Source organism: Hibiscus syriacus, unplaced genomic scaffold (genome assembly GCF_006381635.1).
Source record: "Hibiscus syriacus cultivar Baekdansim isolate YM2019G1 unplaced genomic scaffold, ASM638163v2 tig00112285_pilon, whole genome shotgun sequence".
NCBI lineage: Eukaryota > Viridiplantae > Streptophyta > Magnoliopsida > Malvales > Malvaceae > Hibiscus > Hibiscus syriacus.
Window position 1 is genome coordinate 2,840,282 of NW_024063293.1, and position 24,736 is coordinate 2,865,017.

Here is a 24,736-nt window from a genome sequence, read left to right on the forward strand (position 1 = left end):
TCAAAATTAAAAAAATATTGTATATTTAAATCTGTTTAAATCAATACCATTTTTTAATTGACTAAAAAGAATAATTTTTAAATATATGATAATAACTATATTAATTAAATTAAAATTCGATTAATAATAATTTAATTGATCAATTGTTTTCTTTTGGAAGGATACGAAACATTAATTGATAATTGTCCAAAGTAGAGTTAATTAGGGCGTCACAACATATAGAAAGATGTAATGTAATTATGATAATGACGACTACCTTCACTTTCAATCTTAATTATTAGTAGGCATAGCTCATGATCATCAATTTATGTAGATGCTTGTAAATTATTTCTCATCAAATTCCCGACAATATTATTATATAATAGATCGGATTTTTTTATAATTTATTTCCATATATACTTCATTATATGCAATTTATGTTTTAATGTATACGAGTTCATATTATCTTATGTATTGTTAAGAATATAGAGATATGAACCAACAATAGTTGGTCTAGTGGGATGAGGTACTAGGTTCTTTAAGCAAGGTCGGATGTTTGAATCTTGGCGTTTGTGAATGAAACAAATTGGGTTGGGAGGGTTGCCCTCGCCTCTTCAGTATTTAATCTAGATTAACCGGTCAATATATCGGATACTAGTGATTAATTCAAAAAAAAAGAATATTGAGATATGAAATTTAAGGTTTAAGGTTAACATTTTAGACTTTAAGATTTAAAATAGAGTTTTATATTGTAATATCTAAAAATAAAATAAATTTACATAATTTATTAATCAAATAATAATCCATATAATATAACAATAATAATAACAAATGTCTAGTGGCAAAAATGACCTTTCATGTCAATACGTATCCAACTTATATGCAAGTCATTCCCGTCCCTCATAAAAGCAGAGAGGGCAATATGAACTTTTCGGTAATGATATATACATTTCTCAAAATATAATCATAACTTAAAAGAACTAAATCAAATTACAAAATTAATTTAAAGTTTAATTTTTAATGCTAACATAAAACATTTTTTATAGCTTAAACTTTGACTTCTAAAATATCAACAAACTTTAAACACTACTTTCTTACGCCATCGAAAACATTATATATAACTTTATTTCCTTTGATTACTTTCATCCTTCCCTCTTAATTAATATTAATTTTATTCTTTTAAGTGAATTTTTTAAATAATTTATAACAAGACAGTATTTGTTCAGAATTTTTCTTAACTTAAATAATGTATATGTCCACTCTGTAGACAAGATGAACCTAGGCGGGGCAGTCATCTCTCTAAAAATCTAATTATCATATATTTTTAGACTTTTTATGTATTTATATTGAAAAACTATTTTCGCCCACTAAAATTTTATAAGTTCAAGCTCGCCTCCTAAAATTTTATAAGTTCAAATTCACCCCTAACATAAAATTCTGCGTCTGTCCCTACTTGTAGACATCTACTCGAACTTGAATCCTCCAATGAGATCAACATTTTCTTTAACCAGTGAGACCATTTGATAGGTTCAAATGATTTTTTTACATGAATGTTAAATATATAAAAACTTACAGAAGTATATAAAATTAAATAGATTTCTCAATTAATTTTACATAAATTGATAACTGTTTATCTAATAAAACTGTCCAATGTATATCCACAATAGAAAATATTTCTTGTAACTTTAGTTTTTCTTGTTACTTCCCATTAATAACTAACTGGTCACACAAGCATGGCCCCTATATACATATATGTAGAATATACGTAAGATTTTCTCAATTAATTTACATAAATTGATAACTGTTTATCTAATAAAACTGTCCAATGTATATCCACAATAGAAAATATTTCTTGTAACTTTAGTTTTTCTTGTTACTTCCCATTAATAACTAACTGGTCACACAAGCATGGCCCCTATATACATATATGGTAGAATATATCGTAAGATGCAAAGGCACTTGATTTTCATCCTAATCTTGTCCTTTATGTACACACACACACACAAGTTCCTATTCAATACACTTCTATATATTGTCAAGTTCCTTAAACAAAGCAAATCATAATCTTCATCTTCATTCATAGAAACTTTTCTTATAGGTTGAAGATAAAAAAAAATGGGGCTAAGGGACATAGGAGCAACACTGCCGCCTGGGTTTAGGTTTTATCCGAGCGACGAGGAGTTGGTGTGTCATTATCTTTACAAAAAGATTGTGAATGAGCATGTTTTGAAGGGTACTTTGGTGGATATTGATTTGCATACATGTGAGCCATGGCAGCTCCCTGGTATCTCTCTCTTTCCTTTAGTTTTTCATTGCTTTCTTTCTTTACCTGAGTTTGATGGGGGTTTCCCCAAAATTTAGTGTTCCACTAAACCTAAAAGAAAACTTTTTAAGGTCGGTAGCTTCTGTTGTCCTCGAATACAAACCAGTAGCTTCTGTTGTCCTCGAATACAAACCAGGAAAAAAGAAGAAGAAGAATAAATTTTTTGAATTTATCCAATGATTCAACAAACTAAAACTATCGTCTGCCATGCTAGTTTACGCATGTAAGTATATGTGTATGTTTATATGTTGATGTGTTTGAATAATCAATAATCAATCTCGACATCAGTAGACGTCGAGTTTTGAAGTTGAGTTCATCAATCAAATTATTCTAAGGATTCGAAATTCACAATTCAAAATCTTTTCATTACAAAAATCTTGAAATCTATGGGCATTAATATAGGTAAAATATCTTTAACCATATATCCTTCATAAATTCGTCTCTTGATATAAAATTGTGTTTGCCCCTACATAATTTTATCTTTTATTTTATTTTTTTACAACGTATTATTTCCTTTTAAAAGTAGAATATGTGAAGATATGCCATGTTATTCCTACACACAATACCTAATATTTTTGTCCAATCATCAACCTTTTTCTCTTTGTGCTAGCTCGTGTAATTTCCAAGTTAAGAGTATCTTTGTCTATCTATAGCCAAAATGCTAAGTCCTAATATTATACATAAGCAAGATCATTACAATATCATGTGTAGGTAATTAAATTACTTGAAAACAGAGAGTTGCATAAGAAAATCTCTAAATGTTTTGGGTGTGGCCTTGGGCTCTTAACATGTGACCTATAAATAGAAACCTACTCTATTTTCCTACCTAATTATTTTATTGACATGTGATGGTTCTTTTTTTGGTGTTTTTTAAAAGTTTACGAGTTCTTTCTAAATATAAAACCTAACAACAAAGAGGATTTTATACGTAATTGTTGGTTATTTATTTTGTCTTGAAGATTTCTTTTGGTGAATTCAATGTTTTGTTGTCTATTTCAAAATTTACGACTGACTTAAATTCTCTCGTTAAAAATGTAATGTATTGTACCTTATGGGTAAACCATTAATATATATTTATACATAAAAGATATTGGCATAGCATGTAATTCTTAGACATAAATCAGGTCGTGGCAAAGACTTACCAACACTCTCAGCGATTCAAGGAGAAAAGGTTAATGAAAATATATGTCGAATATAAGGAAAGTGAAGCATAACCTGTATGCATTGGATTAACTGTGGACTTTTTCTTTTTTGGATTAAATTAAAGAGGTGGCAAAAGCTGAATGCAAATGAGTGGTATTTCTTTAGCTTTCGAGATCGAAAATATGCGACGGGATTCCGAATGAATCGGGCAACAACATCAGGTTACTGGAAGGCGACAGGGAAAGATCGAGTGGTGGTGGACCCAAGAACAGAGATGGTCGTAGGGATGAGAAAGACATTGGTATTTTATGGAAACCGAGCTCCTAATGGAATCAAAACAGGATGGATCATGCATGAATTTCGGCTCCACACTCCACATATGCCCCCTATGGTCAGTTAATTTCTCTTATGCATGTATGTATGTATGTATGTATGTATGTATGTATGTATGTATGTATGTAAATGACTAACTATATCTATGTATGTAAATGGCTAATTATATATATGGATGTATGTAGGAAGAGTGGGTTCTATGTAGAGTGTTTCACAAGAGCAAAGAAGAGAACAGCACCAAACTGAGCTCCCCAATGATGTTGGAGACCTCATCAAATGACACACCCTCTTTAAACCACCAAACAACTTATCAACAAATAAGCTATTCCACCACACCTACCTATCAAAGCCACGCCCAGTGCTTGCTAAACCTCCTTCAATATAATTCTCATCAGGAAAACAGCAATGAAGTTACCTCCAAAGTCTATGAGGGCTACGAACACTTCTTGTGGGACATGGAAGAAAACAGCAGCTTGGGAGGTCATCATCTTCCCCGGGTAGCTTCCGATGTAGGGAACACGAGATTTGGGACTGATAAAAAGTATGCTTTCTCACAAAAGATATAGAATACTTTTATGGAGTAAAAAGGATAGCCATTTGTAATGGTGGTGTGGTCAACTCAAAGTATAAGATTCATGTGTGTTATAGTTTAGGGTTTATTTATTCTTTGTATTCAACACTGGTCATTGTGAAAATTAATCATATATAATTGTTCTTTACAAGTCTTGAGCAAAACTATATTAGATTATGTCATGGTTGGACTAAAATTTTAGTTAACACATACAAAGAATTATGTCAAGTTATTAATATTCAAAACCAAATGTAAGACAATTCCATCCATATCTCAAAGGCCAGCCAAAACTAATCCATGCAATGTGACAATGCCAATCAATATATTCTGATGATCAATAACAGGTAGAAATTGTACGGGGGAAGGCGGTGACTCCCATCTTTTGCATGGCTTCCACAGCCATTGCCTCTGGACCGATGGTTCTCGGTTCCCTTATATAAACCAAAATGGTACTATATGAGTGACTTCATTGAAAACAAGATCCTCTGGTAATCATAAAACAACTTCACAATTTGCTACGACTGATTTAAAAATGCTCCATTTGAATTTAGCTGTTGCACATTTCTCCAACAGTGAGCTTGAATATGGCTTCTCCACTGGCATTAAGAGTACGCCGCAAATCACTATCCGTAAATGTGCCGAGCAAGTGATATTCATCGTCTATAACCAGCAAGCATCAGCATCCGCATCCTTTACTAGTCAGCTCCATCAGCTGGTCCATTATCAAATCTCCTTCCTTGCAAATTGGAAGTTCATCTTATTACATCTTTTACCTACAAACACAAAATCCTCAATCCATCATTCTACAGGTCCAAGAATTTTTTAAAAAACAATTATTTTCTTGACCTTCAAGTTGCCTCCACATTACCCAATTAAGAAATGAAGAAGCCAATGCAAAAATCAAGCAAAAAAGAAAATATGAAAAAAGAGAGAAGAAATTTCAGTTTCAAATGCCCACCAATCTCAGATGACAATGACATGATCCTAGAAGTTGAAGCTTGTTCTAATACATAAAAATTACTACAACAAACATTTTTAATTTTCTTTTTTAGTTTTCACCATTCTACTGCCTCTTATATCAACCAATTATAATAGCAAACAAAAATAACAATCTTTTTGGATCTTTCAACTACAACCCAGATCACAAACAATTGATAGGGATCAACTTTATCAAAATTCATTAAACACCCACTACTATAAAAGTATCTCAAGTTCAGAAGCAATTACTGAATTGATCAAAAATCTGATTTCAGAGGAGTATTTAATAATAAAATAAAAACAAACCTTGAAAATAAGGCTTTTCCCAATCCTCCCAGCGGGATGATTCGCGGCGTATTGCTCCTTAGTCAAGTTCCTAGCCCCCATAAGCGCAATAGCCACGGTGTCCCCAAATACCATCTGGATCGCAATCGAAGTCACAGGCGCCAGATCGAACGGACACACTCCCTCTCCAACTGCAAATCCACATTCAAATCGCAAACGTTGGACAATGCATTGTTGGAAACGGACCGAAATGAGATAAGCCCCCTTGGCTCTAACACAGGGAGCGTATGAGATTGCACCGATGTCACCGTGGAGGGTGATGAGAGGGAGAGGAAAGAGGAGCGTATGCCGAGGGAAACTAGGGTTTGGGAGATCTTGTTGGCGACGATTCCGGATTTTCCGACGCCGGAGAAGAAAATGGTGCCACGGGAATTGGGGAGTGTTTGGGTGAAGGACAATGCTTGGGACAAATCGAGGTTTTGGAAGAAGTAATTGAGGTGGTTCTGTTGGGATTTTAAGAGGTCGAGAAGGGTAGTTTCGGAAATGTGTTGCTTCTCCGACGGTGGAGATGGGAGGTCCAGTGACGGAGGAAGCGATCCCATTGTCTGTCGGTGTTCTCAGATGTTGGAGATGTAGTGTTTGCTAATAAAAAAAGAAAGCGCATCTTGTTTTTGACAGTTAATTTCTCGCGGTAAATATATAAGTGCTTTACGGATATGCGATTCTCTTCTAGCCATGGAGTAAATAAATATTTATTTTAAGGGTCCGTTTGGTTCATAGATTTAAATATTTCTGAGAGGAATCTCTTTTTTTTTTGTTAAGATACCCACATTTGGATGATTATTATTCCCGAGTGATGGTAAACATTGAATACCAACAGTGTCTTTTTCCCCTGTTTTACTGGGAATGTTAATCCCCATCTCCCTTTGATATTTGTTGATTCTTGTCTCTGTTGGCTAAAATACCCCTTCCCGTTAGCTTACTTTGGCTGAAAATATTCTTCTTCCTCGATTTGAGAGAGTTGTGCGAGGAGTGTCTCTTGCTCCAATGGACTTCTTTTCTTTGTTGTCGTCTCTCCCCAGGTTCGTCTCTCCCTATTTGAGAATTGTTTTTCCCCTCTGTTCGTTTAAAGGAACGATTTGGATCTAAAAACTGGATTTTTTTCTCTGTTCCTGGAAAGGAACGATTTAGGATTTGGGTTTTTTTAGTGTTGCGAGGAACGCCTTTTTTTTTATCTCTATGTGTGAATTGGAATGCAGAAATGTTTTCTTTCATGCAATTCCTTTCCATGTATGAGTCTTTCTCTCGTTTATCATTTACTTTCCCGATTGTGATTTTCACTCTTCATTTTCGATTCGCACTAATTTGTATCCTAAGATTTCTTTCTTCTAAAATTAAAAATTATAGTTTAAGCTTATGGGATTTCGATTTAGAGTTTTTTTTTCAAGTCTGAACTAATTGCAAATCATATATAGTTTCAAGTACTAGATGCATTGCGTATTGTACTGGTTGAAATTTGGAATCGTTAACACTTTGAATCCCATTTTCCCCTTTTTATTTCACCTTTCTCAGGTCCCCTCTGGAGGTTTGAGAGGTTGAAGAGTAGTCTTAAAACTCTTGATCAGACCGAGTATAATAATATTTCTAATAAAGTTAAAAAGAAAATAGAGGAGTTGGAGAGGTTTCAGATTGCTAATTTGACTTCTAGTAGGGCTGGTGGTAATATTGATGATGAGATTAAGGCCTAGAATGAGTTATGTGCTTTAGAGGAGGCTGAGATACTCTTTTATAAGCAAAAAGTTAGGGCCTTGTTGATCACTCTTATTTTCGCCCTCTCCATACTTGGTATAGTATTCACCATGAGACTTCTTTTGGATCAGAAACTGAATAGAGCCCTTATAAACTTCATCCGGATTAGTGTGTTCCCGAGAACCTTTGTGGAGTTTTAAGCCCCGAGGGACTGATCATTGCCCAACCTTGGTCTACATGTCTAAGTAATCCCTTATTAATAAACCTAAGCCCTTTAAGTTTATGTTAAAACTCTTAATTATGTTAATAGTTACTCCAAAGAGCTTTATGCAACGCTATCATATTAATAGTTCTGTGGTGTTAGATTCTATACATTTTCATATCTAGAGACGAACATCAACCGCTCTACTCAAGCATCATGTGCATCAAGAACGCAATTTACAGACTATAGGTCGCTCAAATAATTAGCAATGTCCACTATTCCAGATGAGGTTCTATTGAACAATTAAGAGATCAATGGTCAAGGGCTAAGTACAATAAGGTAATAGGAAAATTTTAGGGCATTCAAAATTTACAAAGTCGACTTCTTAGTTCCTGGGATGAATTAAATGTCAGCCTTCTGTACTCTGCCAGTTTAGTATATATTGTCTTTCAACCCCTCAGCTATTACATGTTTCAGCTGGAGCATCTTTTCCCTTGCCGACTGCACTAAGTTAGGATGATGACATGTGTTAATCCAGATAGAAAACATTCAGTTCTAAATTAATCATAAAATGATAAAAATAAAAATCAGTTCAAATTTATAACTAAGGATTTAGTAATATAAACCAGGGTCTGTATATGCTATCTTACGTATGAGGACTTGACATAAAGTGGGTAGCAGATATCAACTAAACGATCATAGTATAAACTCTTATCAATTATACTAGGCTTCTTATTTTATCAGTACGATACAATAAGCATATATAACAACATAGATTTAGAGCCCAAATGACTTTATCACCTAGTGGCTCCCAAGTAATGTACGTTTGGTCTGTGATTTTCTATAATTTTCAACTTATGTTAAACTCTTGATTTATGTTTTTAATTGATTTAGAAATGTTAAATTAGTTTTCATTTATTTTTAATATGATGGCACACAATTGTTATTGTTCAATTATTATGTTCTAATATTAAAATGTTTGCTCATAATAACATTTATGGCTCGTTTACCGATGCGAAAGAAGACGCATATCGCTACAATTATTATTTTACAACTGCAAATGATGGAGATTGTGTGTCATGTGCTTATGGTTATTTCAGTTATTCTTAGAAAATATAAAATAGACCAAAAATAAGTTATGCACATGAAGACTTCATAGACATAATATTAGATCACTTAATTTACATAAATTGTATTTGAAAGCGATAGAAAGTGTTGATAATTTTCGAATGGATAGGAGAGCATTTCTCAAATTGTGTCACCTATTACAAAGTCACGGTGGGTTAAAAGAGAGTCGATCTATGTCTATAGAAGCAATTGTTATTACTTTCCTTCATATTATATCCCACTATATTAAGAATAGAGTTCTAAAATGTCAACAATAAGATCTGTGAAACAATTAGTAGAGTTCTCATACAATGTTAGCTTCAATCTTAAAACTGCATCCGATTCTTTTTAGAAAACCAGAACCGATACAAGATAATCAACAGACGATAGATGGAAATGGTTTAGGTATTGTATCATAATTCTGAAATTTCTTTTAAGTTAATTACTAATACTTTATGCATAAATGGATACTAATAATGTAATTTAACTTTATTTGATTAATATAGGGATGTTTGGGTGCTCTAGTTGGAACGTATATTAAGGTCAATGTATCTTCAATCGATAAACCTAGGTACAGAACAAGAAAAAATGAAATTGCAACAATGTACTTGGTGTTTCACACCAAACATGCAATTCAATTATGTTTTACCTGAGGGGAAGGTTCTGCAGCTGATGTAGAATACTCAGAGTGCCATAGTAGAAGAAATGGTTTAAATGTTCCACAAGGTAAATTATTAGGTCATTAATATATCCATACATATATATATATGTATAAAAGAATTAACTTTTACAAGTTTTGTATATTAATTCACTTTTTAAATTAAAATATATAGGGTGTTACTACTTATGTGATGTTGGATACACGAATGAGAAGGATTTCTTACACCATATAGAGGTCAAAGATACCACTTGAATATTGGAGAGAATGACACCAACCTACCACCCTCAAGAATATTTCAACATGAAACATTCTCATGCTAGGAATTGCATTCAGAGATGTCTTGGCATATGAAAGCGAGATGAGCAATTTTAAGGGAAAAATCATTTTAATCCAGTGAAAACACAATGTAGACTCATTTTCGCTTGTGTCTTCCATAATTTCATAGATCTGAGATGCCAATTGATCTATTGAATCTGACTATACTGAAGATAGTAGGCATGTTGAAGAGATTAATGAGGTAGAAATGATCAGACATTGTGAGCCAAGCAGTCTTGGTGAGTGGAGAGACAAATTAGCAGAAGATATGTTTACTAGTTGGTTGTCGTCGTCACGTACTTTAGGATAGATGTTATTTTATGTTATGTATGGACTTTCACCTTGTATTTTATCTAATGTTAGTGGTCATTACTTTCATGTATTTGACATCTTTATTTTTATGGCATAAACTTATTAAATATGTATTATCTTCTAAAAAATTTGAATTTTATTGTTATGGACGTTCATTACTTATGTCATTCACTACATTTGATTTCTATTATATTACTTTTAAATTTAATTTATGATATTATTGACAATGATGACATGTTTATGTATGTTATACATTTTTTATATACATCTTCTAGATTATTTCGAAAGCAATATGTCAACATCAAATATGGAATCTCAAAGGGGGGAAACGGGCATCTGGAAGGTAAGTCTATAGTTACTAAAAGGACGTGGAGTAAATAGGAGGATGATGTACTTGTTGAATGCTTACACATTTTGGCAGAAGACCCACATTGGAAAGTGATAATGGAACATTTAGGTCAGGTTATCATCTCATCTTGAAATGATGTTAGAAAATCAAGCTTCGATATCACAAATTTGGGCACATCCACATATTGAATCTAGAGTGAAGCTACTCAAAATAATATATGCTTTATTAGAAATGTTGATTATTGGAAGTGATTCATTTAGAATGAAGAAGAAGAAAAATGTTTAACTGCACCAAATGATGTGTTTGATGATTGGGTTAGAGTAAGTATTTACTTGAATTATCTTCTTTATGTACTCTTTGTTATCTACAGGTAATGTAAGATTTATTAAATATGCATTATTATTGTAGAGTCATCCAACTGCTGTGGATTGAGAAACAAGCCATTTCCATTCTTTGACGACTTTGTTCAAATATTTGGAAAAGAAAGAGCAACAGGAACATAGTTGAGACAGCATCTGATGCAGTGAAACATATTGATGTTGAAGACAATGCATTTATAGATGTATTACTTGAAGACGAGTGAGTAAGAGATTCTGAATCAAGAGAGGATGTTGGTGCTTCAACTTCTTCAACTTGCCAAATATCTAATGCCACTGCCTCTACCCCTGCAACAAAAAAAGTAGCTAGCAAGAAAAGGTCTCGAAGTGATGATGGGTTAACCGAACTTGTACAGGAGATAAGTAAGTTTGGTGCTGCATACCGAGAAACTGCCAAAGAAATTAAGGATATTACTGCTTTATTGAAAAAGGAGGCAGAAGGAAATGATCAAAGAATGTCGATTTTCACAGAAATCATGAAAATTGAAGGCCTATCCAATGATGAAATGCTTACTGCAGGAGAGTATATTAGCAAAGATGCGCACAAGGTAGATTTCTTCTTTTCTTTGCCAAAAGAATTCAAAAAAGATTATGTGATTAAGCAATTAGCTGAATGCCATCACTTTAGACCATCCTTTTGACTGTGGTCCTTCTACAATTATGTCGATCTCTTTTTGATTATGACTTTAGAATATAGTCCCAACTTTTTTGTGTAGCTTAACCAGGTATATGTCAAGCTTTTGACTTGGAGAATTTTTCTGTATATAATATAGGCAACTTATATGATTAAGTTTAGAATGTCATGAATATTATCTTTTGTAAGTTTGAACATTGTACAAACTTTTGATGGTTAATGTTATACTTCTTTTTGTTATGTAAGCTAAACAAATAATGTAAGCTTATAAAATTGTATTTGATATGGATGAGTTAATATCTGCTATTCGGTATCTTGGCTAGTCTTGTCAAAATTATTGTGGCTAATTTCTGTTGCAGCAGTTGTTTGTAGTATATGGCTTGCAAGTAATGTGTTAGTTTTCGAAAACAAATCTCATGACCGATAGCTTAGAATAATTCGGACATGGCCGAATTAGCAGCCACTTAAAATTGTTTTAGAATTCTCTTTAGATACATGTAAGCTATTTCACTTGTCCTTTGTGTATAATCCGAGAGAAATTAACGGTCTAGGCCTTTGTCGGTTTGTGTATGTTAGGAGAGAAATTACAGGTTGGCAGATCACCTCGCAAAGCTTGGCCTCTATTATGACTTCTTTTTTTGTATTTCTTCTGGTTGTGATAGTTGTTATTACTTTTTTCTTGTTATATTACATTGATTGCAGGTAAAGGCATTGAGAAAATTTTATCTCATGATACTAAAATGAAAGTTTATATGGTTACAGTTTTCATTGAAAATATTTGTGACAATGTTAAATAACATTGTTTAAAGCATTGAGGCAAGGTGCTGCTCATGTTTGGTTCTGACATGGCTCCTAGTAATTTCTTCCACACTCGAACCAGACAGTTTCTGGAAACTGTAAAAGGTCAATTTGACGCTAAAACATCGAGAAGGCATGAAATTTGTAGCGATCAATTTTTGTGATTACACCAAAACCATGTAAAAATCTTGTCAAGTTTTGTAATTACGCAACAAAAAATGATCTTTTACCTTCAAATTAAGTGTCACTGGGATAATTAATCTATTACATAGAATTCCCACTCTTCTAAAGCATAAATAAATACTCAGATTCAATTTTCTTCACCAATCAACCAAACTTGATAAACAACTTCCTCGTTGTGATATTATCGACAAAACAAGTTGAAACAACACAGTTTTAGGCATATTGCCCGATAAAATTGTTGTTTTTGGTGAATATTTTACTTTTATTTTATAATCTAAATTTTATTTGAACCATCTATATTCTTAACTAACTTGGAACGTATAAATTAGATCCATAAACAATGATTGTTGATCTGCATGTACTCAAACCAAACAAGTATACGTATGAACCGAAAAAATAGACATGTTTATCACTACTGCACTCTGTAGTTGTACATGTAACCTCAAAATGGAAACTTTGTAAAATTTTTTACCAGCACAAGAACTGTGTAGAACACACAATCTGTTGAAATCTTACATTCCCAAACGCACTTGTCGATTGAATGCATTACGTATATTCGCCAGCGGTCTTGGAGAAAAGAATATAAACATGTCGATTGAAAAATACAAGAAACCTCCCACTGAATGCATCACGTAGAACCAGCTAGTTCCCACAATGCGTGCCAAGTTGGACTGTATGTGGAGTCGAATTCCTGAGAAAGCCAAATGAATCATCGTCATGATCGATTCAATATCATAGTGAAAGTTAAAAATCTCTAATATTGAACATTTAGTTAAATGTTGATGTAAAATTTTAATATATTTTTAGATAAATTATGTAAAATTTAACATTAATTAAAATAAAAATAATACATGATATATTTAAATAATAATGTAATATTATCGATGAATTTTTATATAATTTTTATTTAAATATATTTCAATGAATTTTTTATAAATTTTTTATCTAATATTAGAATTTCACTTGTTTAAAAATATAGAATAAGGACAATTTGGTAAAATACATTCAAGTAACTTTTATTCCTTCAACCAAACACAATATATTACATGCCAAACAAACCAAACACAGTAATATAACATTCCCAGTAATGTGCTAGGTAATGTTACATTCCGGTAATCCTATTCACGGAGGTAATCTTACATTCCGTGAACCAAACGCACCCTAAGAGTAATCTATATCAAATATCACTCATCTTTAAGTTCATGTTCGAAAATGCCATCGACGTTTTAATTTTGTCAATTTTAGCACGGAGTTTATGTTTCACTGTAATTTTCCACTCCGCCGTTATCCGTTAACGGGACGATGACAGACATCTTTGTTCTGTGACGGCGACGATATGGCTCCCTCATCAAAACGACGTCGTTTTGGCACGACCGTTTTGATGCTCAAAAAGCCCAAACGACGTCATTTTGTTGATGAAAGAAATGTTATTCACAGGATTCGAACCGTAAACCTTTACAATTTAAATCTAAATACTCAACCATCAAGCTAACTTAAGAACTTGGTAAAATTTTAACAAAACTGTTATAAATGTTTATCACTACCACCGTCACCCTTATTATCTTCCTCCATCCATAATGGTTCTACTACTATTTTTCAATCATTATCTTTAACATCACAACCTAGAATTCATATTTTTTTCTTAAAAAAACTTCATTAATAATATAACAAACCTCATGAGATAGAGATTTATAGGTAACATATTGGACACGCATCTGATAATGCAAAATAACCACATAAGAAACTTCCATAGACAGTGCACCTAAAATAGCATTAATTTCATCACATGAGAAATGGTATTAGCTACTGCCATGAAATATACATCTCAAAGCTGCACCATCACATTCTCATGCTCCATAAAACCAAATGCTAGTAAAGCTGCATTTTAAGACAAATCTTTAGATGATGATCATTCAATGCAAGGCACTTCTGTTTGGATTGGTTTGAACCATGCGTGCTAGAAGAAAATGAAAACTATACATAGTTTTGCAAGTTTGTTCACTGACCTCCTCACAAAGAAGGCCTGGAACTAAAGCATATACCTCAAAACAATCTTTCTGCAAAATCAAAACAAGTCAAAATTTTTTAAAAACCAGAATCATGTCATTTTTGGATATTAGGGGAAAAGAAACTTACAATTTTCTGCACATTGATCTTAACCCAATCTGCTGAGGATCCAATATAAACCACCGTTGTCTCAACCATGGTTTCAAAAAATGGTTCGCGACCGTGATTTCAGTCGCGATATAGAGGTTTCACCGCCGTCCGAGTTACCCGCGACGGCCGCAATAGTGTGTCCGCGACGACTGCAATAGCGCCCGCTACGGCCGCAATCACGGTAAATACGAAATAACCGAAAACGCGACCGCGACCGCAATTTGAAACCCTGGTCTCAACACTAGCTAATTAAGAATGAAGTCAAATAAAATGTTAATGCTCATAATAAAAACTAAAAAAACCACGTAAGAAATAACCAAAGTGAAGTTCTTAAGAGAAGATAATGACAAAGATAATGAGGGTAACGGTGGTAGTGATAAACATTTATAATAGTTTTGTTAAGGTTATACCAAGTTCTTAAGTTAGCTTGGTGATTGAGTATTTAGATTTGGATTCTAAAGGTCTATGATTTGAATCCCATGAAAAACATATTTTTCATCAACAAAACGACGTAGGTTTGAGCTTTTTGAGCATCAAAACGGTCGTGCCAAAACGACGTCGTTTTGATGAGGGAGTCATGCCATCGTCGTCACAGAACAAAGATGTCATTTCATCGTCCTGTTAACAGATTAACGAAGGAGTGACAAAATTGCAGTGAAACATAAATGACCGTGCTAAATTAACAAAATTAAAGCATCAATGACATTTTCAAGTCTAAACTTAAAGATGAGTGATATTTGACAGACATTAAGCTTCTTTTAATGATAAGCACATGATAACATAACTTTATTTTACAAAACCAATACAAATAAAAATTTAAAATGCGAACAATAAATAAATAAATGGAATTTAATATAAAAATATTTAAATTTTAAAGTGATACCCAGAGAACACCTACATCCGTCACCTCTTAGGGTGTGTTTGGTTCACGGAATGTAAGATTACCAGTGGGAATAAAAGATTACCAGGGAATAGGATTACTGGAAATGTTGTATTTTGTGTTTGGTTGGTTTAGCATGAATGTAAGATTACCGTGTTTGATTAAAGGAATAAAAGATTATGAGAATGTATATTTGATCAAATTGTCCTTATTATATATTTGTATAATATTACAAATTGTAAAATATTTATATATTTTTTTTAAAAAATTAAATTCATAATATTTATATAATTTTTTTACAAAATTAAAAATATAAAAAAGGTTTAATGAAAGGGTAAAAAAAAATTTAACTCCTGAACTTCATATAAAATTTTAATTATAGATTTTTTTTTTGTAAATCTAAAATAATTTAAGGATAAATTTGTAATTTAACCTTCGTATAATTTTTATTATTCAATGACAGAAGAATAAGATTTTAAAAAAAATAAAAATTTAAGGACATTTTAGTCCAAAACGTCGGTAATGTTACAATACCTAAAGGAAGGGAGGTAATGACATTCCAGGTAATATACCCCCAAAAAATCTACTATTGATAATAAAACATTACCGAAAATGAGATTCCTGACCTACTAAACATGGGAATATGGGATTCCCATCCCATGAGAATCCCACCATCCTTCAACCAAACATCCCTTAGTGCACGATAACCAGACTAACATGCGCCCTAGATCCTCTTAGCTTCCCAACATATTATACAAGAGGAAGAAGCATCTGCTTTCGCATCATTTGTTGTGGAGGCTCCATAATCTGCTGTTGTTGGAGCAGGCAAATGCTGTGGATTGAGATCAACTCAAGGATACCGTTGTATTAGACTCAGTTTATGCACCTATCTGCAAAGAGCTTTAATGTCATCCACGTTGCCGGCAATTGCAGCCTGATAAAGCAACTGGTCTTTCGATTGCTTTTGGCGCATCGTATCAAGACTTTGACCCATTGACAGGCTTTTTACACAACAAAACGAGGACAACACACAATTTTTTTTCAAGAAAAAACGACAACTGTACCTAAGATTTGAAGGAAACTAAAGAAGCTTGATGATATTTCAACCAAAGATTTTTGGTTCCGCCTCTAATTCAGATCCGTGATAGGATGCAGGTGACTCAACCAAACTCAAATCTGAATTGACAGTCTCCTCACTGGAACAACTTGCTTGTATTTCAATCGTGAAACTGACTTGCGTCGCAATTTTGATAAGGTTCTTTGTCCTCGATCCTAACTCTACCATTAGAACCAAAGAAGGGAGCTTTTATCTTCATTGGAAGGGCCATTCACTCTGGATGATCCTAATTCAGGTCCCTGCTGTTGCCATTGCCATCTTTGTTCTTGCTAGGGTTTTAAATTGCGGTTCTCGCCCGAAAAATAGCGGTGGCGCTGCCTTCTGATATACCCGCTATACGGGGACAGAGGCAGGGCTTGCAGTTAATTCGTGCTTGGGGACAGTTCCGGGATCTTGCTCACCTGCCTGTATTTCACCAAACTTATGTGGTAAAAATACTTTCTTTTTTTCCTGTTAAATTAACTTTCAAATGTGCCAACACTAATAGCATGTAAGATTAAGCATTTAAAGAGTAATTCTCCAGCTTTTTGCTTACCTTTTCCCTATAAAGCAGAGTTTGAAAGAAAGAAGTGCACATCCACCGGTAGCCAACGGGAAATTCACCACTTTGCACTTTACCTTGGAGTCTTGTATGAGTTTGCCTCCCTCCGAAAACTATCCTGTCGATAACACGACCGGACGGCGGTGATTTTACCTATAGTTATGGTAGTCTTTTCGCCGAAGAAAAGAAGGAAGTTTTTGAAGTAACTCGAAACAGCCTTGAGGTGCTTTCTAGCATGTTGAGTAAGGAAACAGAGCCGAAACCTACAGTGGTAATTACTCTGCTTTTAGCATGAAATCATGATTTTAACTGTGATTGTGTACTTTGTATTTCACAGTCCTTGCTGCAAACACACACGTCTATGCTTATGTAGTCATTTAGCATGGTAGGAATTGAAATGTTATTGTTTTTAGCTTTTGTTATCTTTCCAGATGATATTATCAACTTCGTCATGAAGCTTTTTGTTCTTCCTATGTAATCTTGAGTGATTGCAGGATGAGCTGATGGAGAACATGTTGGAGAAGTGCAAGCAGTCACAGCCTGTTATTCAGATCATAGAAAGCACTACCGATAACGATGAAGTTCTCTTCGAGGCACTGAATCTGCATGATGAACTTCAACGGGTCATCTCCAAATTCGAGGAACTGGAAGCTGAATCTAAGTCCGAAAGACAGCTTAATGAAAACTCTGGCACCACTGAGGCTAATCCCACTATTCCTGTCGAGGCTTGTAAAGAAAATATGATAGGTGCCTCCCCTTCGACCCATGAGGAATCCAAGGTGATAGCATCTCCCCCCATCCATAAAGAAACCATGATGAGTGTTGCAGAGACGGTAGATGGTAATAGACCAGCAGTAACAATAAAGCATGATTGAGAATTGAGGAGTTAAAGGGTGTTTCCTAAGTTTTAATTTACAATGCATGACTTCTTGTGCTGGTAACTTGTGGTTGAAACATTGTAAGTAGTGGTTAAGATTATGTAGACCAGCCCCAATGAAAGCTAGTTTATCAGGTCCTTAAATAATGTTTTGTACTGCTAATACAGACATATATGAAGTTCGTACTCGTACATTTGTCGTATTTCAATCCGCGGATTCGAACTCCTGATGTCGATTCTCTCTCAAACACATTGCAAATTATAAACACAATAAATATATATGCTTTATTTTGTTAAATTTACTTAATCTTGTTTTTTCTATTGTTGTTGGATAGTTAAATGTGTTTAGCATACAAAAAGCCATTCCTTTTTATAACATATTAAACAAGTTATCCAAACAGGTCGAAGAAGAAGAAGAAGAAGAAGAAAAAAAGAAACACCAATCCTTTTTAGCCAAGAAGAAGCTATTTCAAGGGTTTGCAAACCTGGCATGGACTAAAATTTAACTCATGCATTTGACTCTAAATTTGGCGCCTGTTCTTTATTTATCTGTCTTCATTAAATCTCTTCACCTTCAGGGATTCAGTTTCGGTCTGGTTCCATTTCCCAGCTATGGGGAAGAAAAAGAAAAGAAGAACAAATCAAAGATTTTGGCAAGGTTCAGGATCAAAACATGGCTAATGCATTTGAATATGAGATGCCCTCCAAGTTCAAGAAACCAATGAGGAAACCTTTGAAGAACCTTTATCAGATCCAGAAGATGGAAAGAATGTTTCAAAGGAAAGAAGCTAAGCCAATATAGGCCTTGGTCGAATTCAGGTGTCGAGTTGAAGAGTCGATTCTCGGGAATTATCTCTTGGGGAGACCTAGCAGTGAAGTTAGTCGAGAAGAAAGCGCAGAGGCCATTGAAGAACTGAAAGAGATTAAACTTTGGGGTGTACCTTTGTTGCCAAGCAAACGCCATGAATGAACAGATATCGTGTTGTTGAAATTCTTGAAAGCCAAAGATTATAATGTTAATGAGGCTTTCGAAATGCTTAGCGGGACGTTAAAATGGCGGAAGGAATTCAAAGTCAATGAAATCGTCGTAGAAAACCTGGGTGATGATTTTGATAACCTGGGATATCTAAATAGCAGAGACAAGGAAGGTCACCCTCTGTATTACAACATGTATGGTGCCTTGAAAGACAATCAAATCCAAAATGAAATACTTGGTTCAGAAGAGAAGCGCGAAAAGTTTTTAAGATGGAGAGTTCAATTCTTGGAGAAGGCTATCAAGGAACTCAAGTTTGAAGGCGGTGGAACCAACTCCATTGTTCAGATCATAGATTTGAAGCACTCATCGGGGCAAACCACAAAGGAACTTCGTTCCGTTTCTCGAAAATCTTGGAAGTTGTTACAAGATCATTATCCTGAGTTCATCCATCGAAATGTAAGCCGGGTTTCAAATTGCGGTCGCGGTCGCGTTTTCGGTTATTTCGGATTTACCGTGATTGCGGCCGTAGCGGGCGCTATTGCGGTCGTCGCGGAAGCTATTGCAGCTGTCGCGGGTAACTCGGACGGCGGCGAAACCGCTATATCACGGTCGCGGACCGTTTTTTGAAACCCTGAATGTAAGAGCAAAATATCTGTGTGTAATTGATCAATATCATAACCATTGAGATGCTTGCAGATAATCATAAATGTTCCCCTGTGGTTCTATATATCCCATGTGTTTTCTTCACGGCTGAAAGCTCAAACAAAGAACGGTAGGGTTGTGATTGCCAGACCAGGGAAAGTTACCAGCACTCTTCTCAAGTAAGCAATGCCATAATAATTTACACATGAATTCTAGTCTTTTCAAAATCAAATCTTCCATTGTCATCTTCTTGTTTCGAAACTAGATTTATACCTCCAGAAAACCTCCCAGTCGAATACGGAGGTCTCAAAAGAGAGAACGATGACGAGTTTTCCACAGAGGACAAGGCTTTAGTGGTTAAGGCCAAAGCAAATACAACTGAGCACATCCAAATTCCAACCCCTAAGGTACAAATATAGTAACCCGAAAAGACTATTCATCTTGTAAGAGACTAAGCAGTGTATATATGTGATTATATCAGGCTGGAATGACAATGGTTTGGGATTTAACGATGGTGGGAGCATGGGACGTGTCGTACAAGGAAGAGTTCATCCCGGACGATGAAGGATCGTACAGAGTGTTGATCCAAAACGAGAAGGATAAGAAGAAAGGAGGGAGTGTTAGGAATTCATTTTATATTAGTGAATCAGGGAAGATTGTTATTTCTATTGGTAACTTCTTGCTCGAGAAAAAGAAGATTCTTTATAGGTACAAAACCAAACCCACCTTTCCCGTGTACGAGAGGATTAAAAAGTAGTAGTAAATTTAACCTACCGTGCAAAACAAGGGGAAGCCCCCTCATCCCCATGTATAGCTTGTTTTTTTGTAATTTGTAATTTGTAATCTATATACTCCAAAATAAATATTATATTTAAATTAGATAAAATTCTAAGTCCTAAATCAAAAAATGATATATTTTTAAATGTGTTTAAATTTACATCTCCTTAAATGTTACAAGTCCAACATATCAGCTTAGCTAAGACTCGATCAGTATTTTCCAAATTTGTTTAAATATTAATTAATAGTTAGTTGTATCAAATGCATGTTACAACAATGTTGGGTTGGTGATTTGTGTAGGTAGCATGTGTTTTTTCATTTTAGCTTATCAAAATGCCAACGTCAGAATTGTTGTTTCTCAGCTGGCTATTCTATGGCTACTAATAAATAGTAAATATGATCCTTTATAAACTAAAAGCACTTACTAGCTGTTTTGACTTTCAGCAGTGGCATTAGTCTTATTAATTGTTTCGGCTTTTATAAACGATTATCAGATGAAAATATTAAATCGGACGTCAAAGTGGTTCGCGTGGCCTAATGGATAAGGCGCTCGCCCCCGGAGCAGGAGACTGTGGGTTCGAGTCCCACCGTGAACGGTTTGAATGAAAATCTTTGTTGTTGAAATTTGGCTGAGAAATTCTGAGTTAAGTGGATCCTGAGGAACAGGGCACTATTTTCCATATTCTTCAAATGCGTTTGACTGTTTAAACTGTTTGTGATCCAAGATAAATTTAAGTTGACATGATATGTTTTCAACTTGATTGTGTAAGTTACAATTAATGAAGTTAAGAAATTATGAATTTTAAACTTATAAATATATAAAAAAATATTAAATGAATAGTTTGAAATTTATAAAATTAAAAATAAATGTAAAATAAATTAGTAATTAAGATAATATTATTACTAAATTTACTTTATATTACTAAATTTAGTTTTTATTTATTTTGACCATAATATTAAAAAATTAACTATAACTATAAAATTAATTTTATTAAATGATTCATGAATCATTTTTCAGCTTTTAATTAATAACTTAAATATATTTTAACTTACGTATATTAAACATGATTCTAGTTATGATAATATTAAGATATGAGATTAAAGATTTAATAATTTTATAAATATTGAAACAAACAAAATGTGTAAATGTACAAATTAAATTTATTACAATTTAATACGCCACAACACAATTAAATGGAGTAAATAATTTATGTACAAATTTAAGCTCCCAGATTTTATAGCAGAAGTTTTACGAAGCTAAAAGCCTGACTTTGCTACTAGAAATTTTTTCATCGAGCTTTTAATTATTTCAAATGGTCTAAATGTCGCCAACATGATTAAATTATGGGCAACTTTTCCGCTTTGAAAGCAAAAATGCCACCAACATAATTTAATCATGGGTAACTAATTAGATAAGAATTTATAATAGTTACAGTTCAATTCAGTGAGATCAACAACAATAGTTTACAAGATAACATAGTACAAACAACCAACAAGCAATCAAATCGGTCCAGCCAACATTCATACCAATCCAAGCAATGATAAAGCCAAGGAGAATACGATGGCCAACAATGCCAAACATTTTCGACTTTACCAAACCATCAAAACTACAATTATTTCATTAATATGGTTGTTGTAAAACAAACTACACAAGTAAAAAAAAGAATCATTAGTAAAACATTTTAAATATGAATAAGTTACCATAAGAGGAAAGAATGAAGAAAGACTTATTCACAAACTCAGCCCAATGTGCTTGCTGTAAGTGTAAAATCACCCTACAAAATCAAAACTAAAATCATTAATAAACAATTTCAATGAAATAAACACAATAATAAGCATGCAAATCAAATATTTACATTTTAAGAAGAAGGATCATTGACCACATCAAGATATTCTTCATCCCTTTCTTCCGGTTTAAAATCATACAACCAATTTCAAGTTTTTACAAAAATTTCAATATTTTTAGGTAAGAGTTTCGCTTTCAACTTGTTCAAAAATCGACCACACATGTTAAATGAAGATTCAAAAGCAATTGGAGTAATTGGAATGACCAATATATTTCTCACCATGCGAAAAAGTACCGGATAAGAAGCACTTTGTGATTTATAATACTCTAAAATGTCAAACTCAGCTTCTTCATTACGGGGAACAAGGGGCAAATTAATGTAGACATCAACATCCAAATATTCAGTCCTTGAAGCAGCTAAATTGGCATCAAAACTCTAAAAAGATAAATAAAAAATAATTAGAATTATGAAAATAGAATAAGAAAATTAAAATAATTAAACTTATGAAAAGTTGAAAACATATTTGAAATAGATCATATTTTTTAAATGTTCGAGGCTTATTGGAAGAACTCGACCCACTTGTCTATAGAGATGTGTTACTTTGGACAGAAAAAGAAGAGTTAGAAAGTGCAGATTATATATATATATATATATATATATATATATATATATATATATATATAAAAGACAGAATAGTAATTTCATAAAAAGACTCAAGAAAATCACAAATTGTTTGAACAGTTTCCCATTCATAAAACAGCAATAGACAGAATCAATGAGTGATCAGACCAATATTTCTCATATAATTCAAGCATGGGTCCTGTCATTGCATAAATGTCTTCACAAGGATCATTGTGAGCATCACACAACAACTTTTCAATTGTAAGAACCTTGGTCGAAAACAAGTTAGAGGTGAGATACTTCGAACCAAATAATAGAATAGTAATTTCATAAAAAGACTTAAGAAAATCACAAATTGTTTGAACAGTTTCCCATTCATATTCAGTAATCATATCCAAGTCATTTTTCTTATTCACAAACAAGTTAAGGGCTAATTTAGCATCAAGTGCCCTATGAATCATTAAGTAAGTATAATTCCATTGAGTATGGACATCTAGTAATGATTTACCATGAAAAGAAGAGTCACAATCTTTAACAGCTAATTCAAAGGCACAGAGTCGAGAATTAGAAGAATCAATAAACTTAACAATTTCCCGTAACTTAATAATAGAAGAATCAATTACCTTCAAACCTTTTTGAACTATCAAATTCAAAATGTGGGCAGCACACCTTATATGAAAATATTTACCATTGCATGGAAGAGGAGAAATAGCATGCAAATCATCTCTAAGTCTTTTAACCATTTTATAATTTGTAGAAGCATTGCCAAGAGTTATGGTAAAAGCTTTTTTTTTCTCAAGATCCCACTCGCATATCATTTTTTTCACAAACTTTAAAATTGACTCGGAATCATGTCGTGGAGGAAGACGAAAATTAAGTATTTTAGACTACAATTTCAATTTATTATCTGCATAATGTGCAGTGAGAGTAAAACAAGAATGTGAAGTGTATGCAGACCATACATCACATGTAAAACAAATTTGACTTGAAACAAAATGCATTGAATCAAGTAGGTAATTCTTATTCTTTTCATGCTCTAACATACAATACTTAGTAATAGTATATCTCGAAATATCCTTCACGTTAACATTAAGGTAATGATACAAAGCCCTAACTTTTTCATGATCAACCATACTCAAAGCATAACCATGACACATAATAGCCTCATCAAACAATTGAGAGTATATATTTTGATCAAAAGTACTTACCATACTAGGATTTTCAACATGAAAATCCTTATGAGTTTGGCATTTACCAGTATGCCTTTTAGGGTTAGATGTACCAATATAAGAATCAGTTTTATACCTTTTTAATTTGGAATACTTACATTGGGCATAAAGACCACCTTCGGGAGGCTTGATGAAGGTATAATGGTTCCAAACAGGAGAAATTCTTCTCCCGAATTCTGATGTAGCCTTCATCTTACTAGCAATAATATCATCAACAGATGTGGACTGTTATCGTTTATATCCTCTTCAAACAAAAAAAAACAATAATAGACATTTGTTAGAACAAAAAATAAAAATAAAAAAACAATAATAAAAAACAGAAATGAAAACAGAATAAAAAAACCAAATATAAAACAAAAATAAATAAAAACAAAAAAAACATAATATAAAACATAAACATAAAAACAGAAATCAACATAATACAAAAATAAGAGATTTGCATGGTCAATAAAATATAAAAAAACATAAATTTGTTTTAATTGATATAATTATAAGTTAATGTCATTTTTAATGTTAACACATTTTTTTCAATAATACTATATTAGTACACTCAAATAATATAAATAGAAATATAAAACAATATTTGCATGGTCTATAAAACAAAAATATAAAAAATAGAATATAAACCAAATATAAATAAATTAAAATAGAAATCGAAAAAACATAAATAAAATACTAGAATATAAAACAAAATATTTAAGAATATACCTCTTTGGGGTCGTTGCTCAGTTTAATCTATTTGTAATTTTCCTATACGAGAAACAAATAATTTGTTAGAATATTTAAGAAAAATAAATAAAAAATAAAAAATAGAATAAAATACTTGGAAAGTT

At 33.1% G+C, this 24,736-nt stretch overlaps 1 protein-coding gene, 1 long non-coding RNA gene, 1 other non-coding gene and 2 pseudogenes across 3 annotated transcripts; 3 read left to right on the forward strand and 2 right to left on the reverse strand.

Annotated features, from left to right (window-relative positions):
- Window positions 1-2,061: 2,061 nt before the first annotated feature.
- Window positions 2,062-4,359, forward strand: LOC120177171 (NAC domain-containing protein 21/22-like). The gene is made up of 3 exons (XM_039183394.1): window positions 2,062-2,283; window positions 3,570-3,836; window positions 3,964-4,359. The coding sequence occupies exons 1-3, from the start codon at window positions 2,095-2,097 to the stop codon at window positions 4,342-4,344; spliced, it is 837 nt and encodes a 278-aa protein (XP_039039325.1). The 5' UTR covers window positions 2,062-2,094; the 3' UTR covers window positions 4,345-4,359.
- Window positions 4,360-4,595: 236 nt separating this feature from the next.
- LOC120177141 lies at window positions 4,596-6,238 on the reverse strand (annotated as a pseudogene).
- Window positions 6,239-17,497: 11,259 nt separating this feature from the next.
- LOC120177308 lies at window positions 17,498-20,246 on the forward strand (annotated as a pseudogene).
- A 543-nt stretch (window positions 20,247-20,789) lies between these two features.
- On the forward strand, window positions 20,790-20,862 carry TRNAR-CCG. Its single transcript has one exon. It is a non-coding gene; the product is annotated as a tRNA-Arg (tRNA).
- A 1,282-nt stretch (window positions 20,863-22,144) lies between these two features.
- LOC120177252 lies at window positions 22,145-24,690 on the reverse strand. The gene is made up of 3 exons (XR_005521397.1): window positions 24,612-24,690; window positions 24,002-24,147; window positions 22,145-22,488 (listed from the first exon to the last, which is right to left on the reverse strand). It is a non-coding gene; the product is annotated as an uncharacterized LOC120177252 (long non-coding RNA).
- Window positions 24,691-24,736: the final 46 nt, after the last annotated feature.

Coding starts and splice junctions, on each gene's coding strand:
- LOC120177171 (XM_039183394.1), top strand. CDS start 2,095: ATGGGGCTAAGGGACATAGGAGCAACACTGCCGCCTGGGTTTAGGTTT. Junction 2,284..3,569: donor GTATCTCTCTCTTTCCTTTA/GTTTTTCATTGC, acceptor ATTAAATTAAAG/AGGTGGCAAAAGCTGAATGC. Junction 3,837..3,963: donor CTCCACATATGCCCCCTATG/GTCAGTTAATTT, acceptor GGATGTATGTAG/GAAGAGTGGGTTCTATGTAG.